This window comes from Corticium candelabrum, chromosome 20 (genome assembly GCF_963422355.1).
Source record: "Corticium candelabrum chromosome 20, ooCorCand1.1, whole genome shotgun sequence".
NCBI lineage: Eukaryota > Metazoa > Porifera > Homoscleromorpha > Homosclerophorida > Plakinidae > Corticium > Corticium candelabrum.
This window is the reverse complement of record NC_085104.1, coordinates 3,314,411-3,315,596: the sequence shown is the minus strand read 5'-3', so window position 1 is coordinate 3,315,596 and position 1,186 is coordinate 3,314,411. Positions and strand designations below refer to the sequence as shown.

The window sequence follows — 1,186 nt, the reverse complement described above, 5'->3', positions numbered from 1 at the left end:
GGCAAACAGACGGGACAGATAGAGAGACAGACAGACAGGCAGACAGGCAATATATTCTCACTAGACTTATTTGAATGTTAAAGCTAACAAGTCTCAGCAGCAAAAAATCATAGTAAGAGTAATGAACCTGGCCTTAAATGTAAAAGTAGAATAATATATCTAAATAACTATGATTAGGTAACGAAGTTGAACGTTTTCAAAGAAATTCTTTGACAGATACAAAAAGCAGGCAAGATGATAGACAGAAAAGACAAACAAACAGAAAGATTGTTAAAGAGATAGAGAAAGACATATAGGCAGGAAGACATTTAAGCAGACAGAATGAAGTTGTAGTTTCTATTATACCAGAACATTAGCTGGTGAAAGCACCAATAACAGACATATCCTAGTATTCCATGTGGTTCCATAGTATTCCATACACGTAGTTGCGATGACTAAGTGGTTCGCTGGTGATTATTGTGTAAGTTGGAGGCGCTTTGCTAAAATTCACTGCGTTATATGAGAATGTGATGCCTAGCCTTTGAAAAAATGTTTCGTTGGAGTTAGTATCCCAAAGCTCTACTCAATGACTCTCCTGGTATGACTCTAGTAATAGTCCAACACTGCCTCTGCATCTTCCAATTTCTGCCAAGATACGGGCAAAGTATGCTTCATGCAAATGCTTCCACTCCTGCACACACGAAAAGGGCACCTCAATGCCAGCACCTGATAGAATTGAAGGTGATTGCATAAGACAAGATCACTTGCTTCCAGTGCCCTGCCAAACTCTGAATAGGAGAATGCTACCATTACCATGACAACTGAACTTCAAATGCGGACAAAAGTAAACCTGTAATTTGCATCACATGCTGTCAGTAGAACATATAAGCGTCCTTCCTTGTAGAAGAATTAAGAAAATCCCGACAAGCAAGAGCTTGTATGGTGGTGTGCTTTGCATCAATGGCACTAAAACAGTTTGGCAATTCTAACGCTTTCCCAACTCGATCTCGGCTGATGCCCTTAAAGTCCTCTCTATTAGATGGTACTTTCATATACTGAGATTGAAGAACTTGTAACAGCGCAGTGCATGTTGCCCTGATAATGTGCCATGATTCAGTTGTATGACCAGTTGTATGACGTTGCATGGAATGGAAAGCTGAAGAAAACTGACTCTTGGGAGTTGCTTGATCCCATGTGATGTAAACCG

At 40.1% G+C, this 1,186-nt stretch overlaps 1 protein-coding gene across 1 annotated transcript in view; it reads right to left on the bottom strand.

The window, feature by feature from the left end:
- The window catches only part of LOC134195924 (collagen alpha-1(X) chain-like), a 7,982-nt gene extending 6,796 nt beyond the window's left edge, over positions 1 to 1,186 (bottom strand). The window contains exons 1-2 of the mRNA XM_062665015.1: positions 830 to 1,186; positions 346 to 767 (exon numbers count right to left, since the gene is read on the bottom strand). Of these exons, the coding sequence (XP_062520999.1) occupies positions 346 to 417 (72 nt within the window). The 5' untranslated portion in view covers positions 418 to 767; positions 830 to 1,186. The remainder of the gene's footprint in view (positions 1 to 345; positions 768 to 829) is intronic.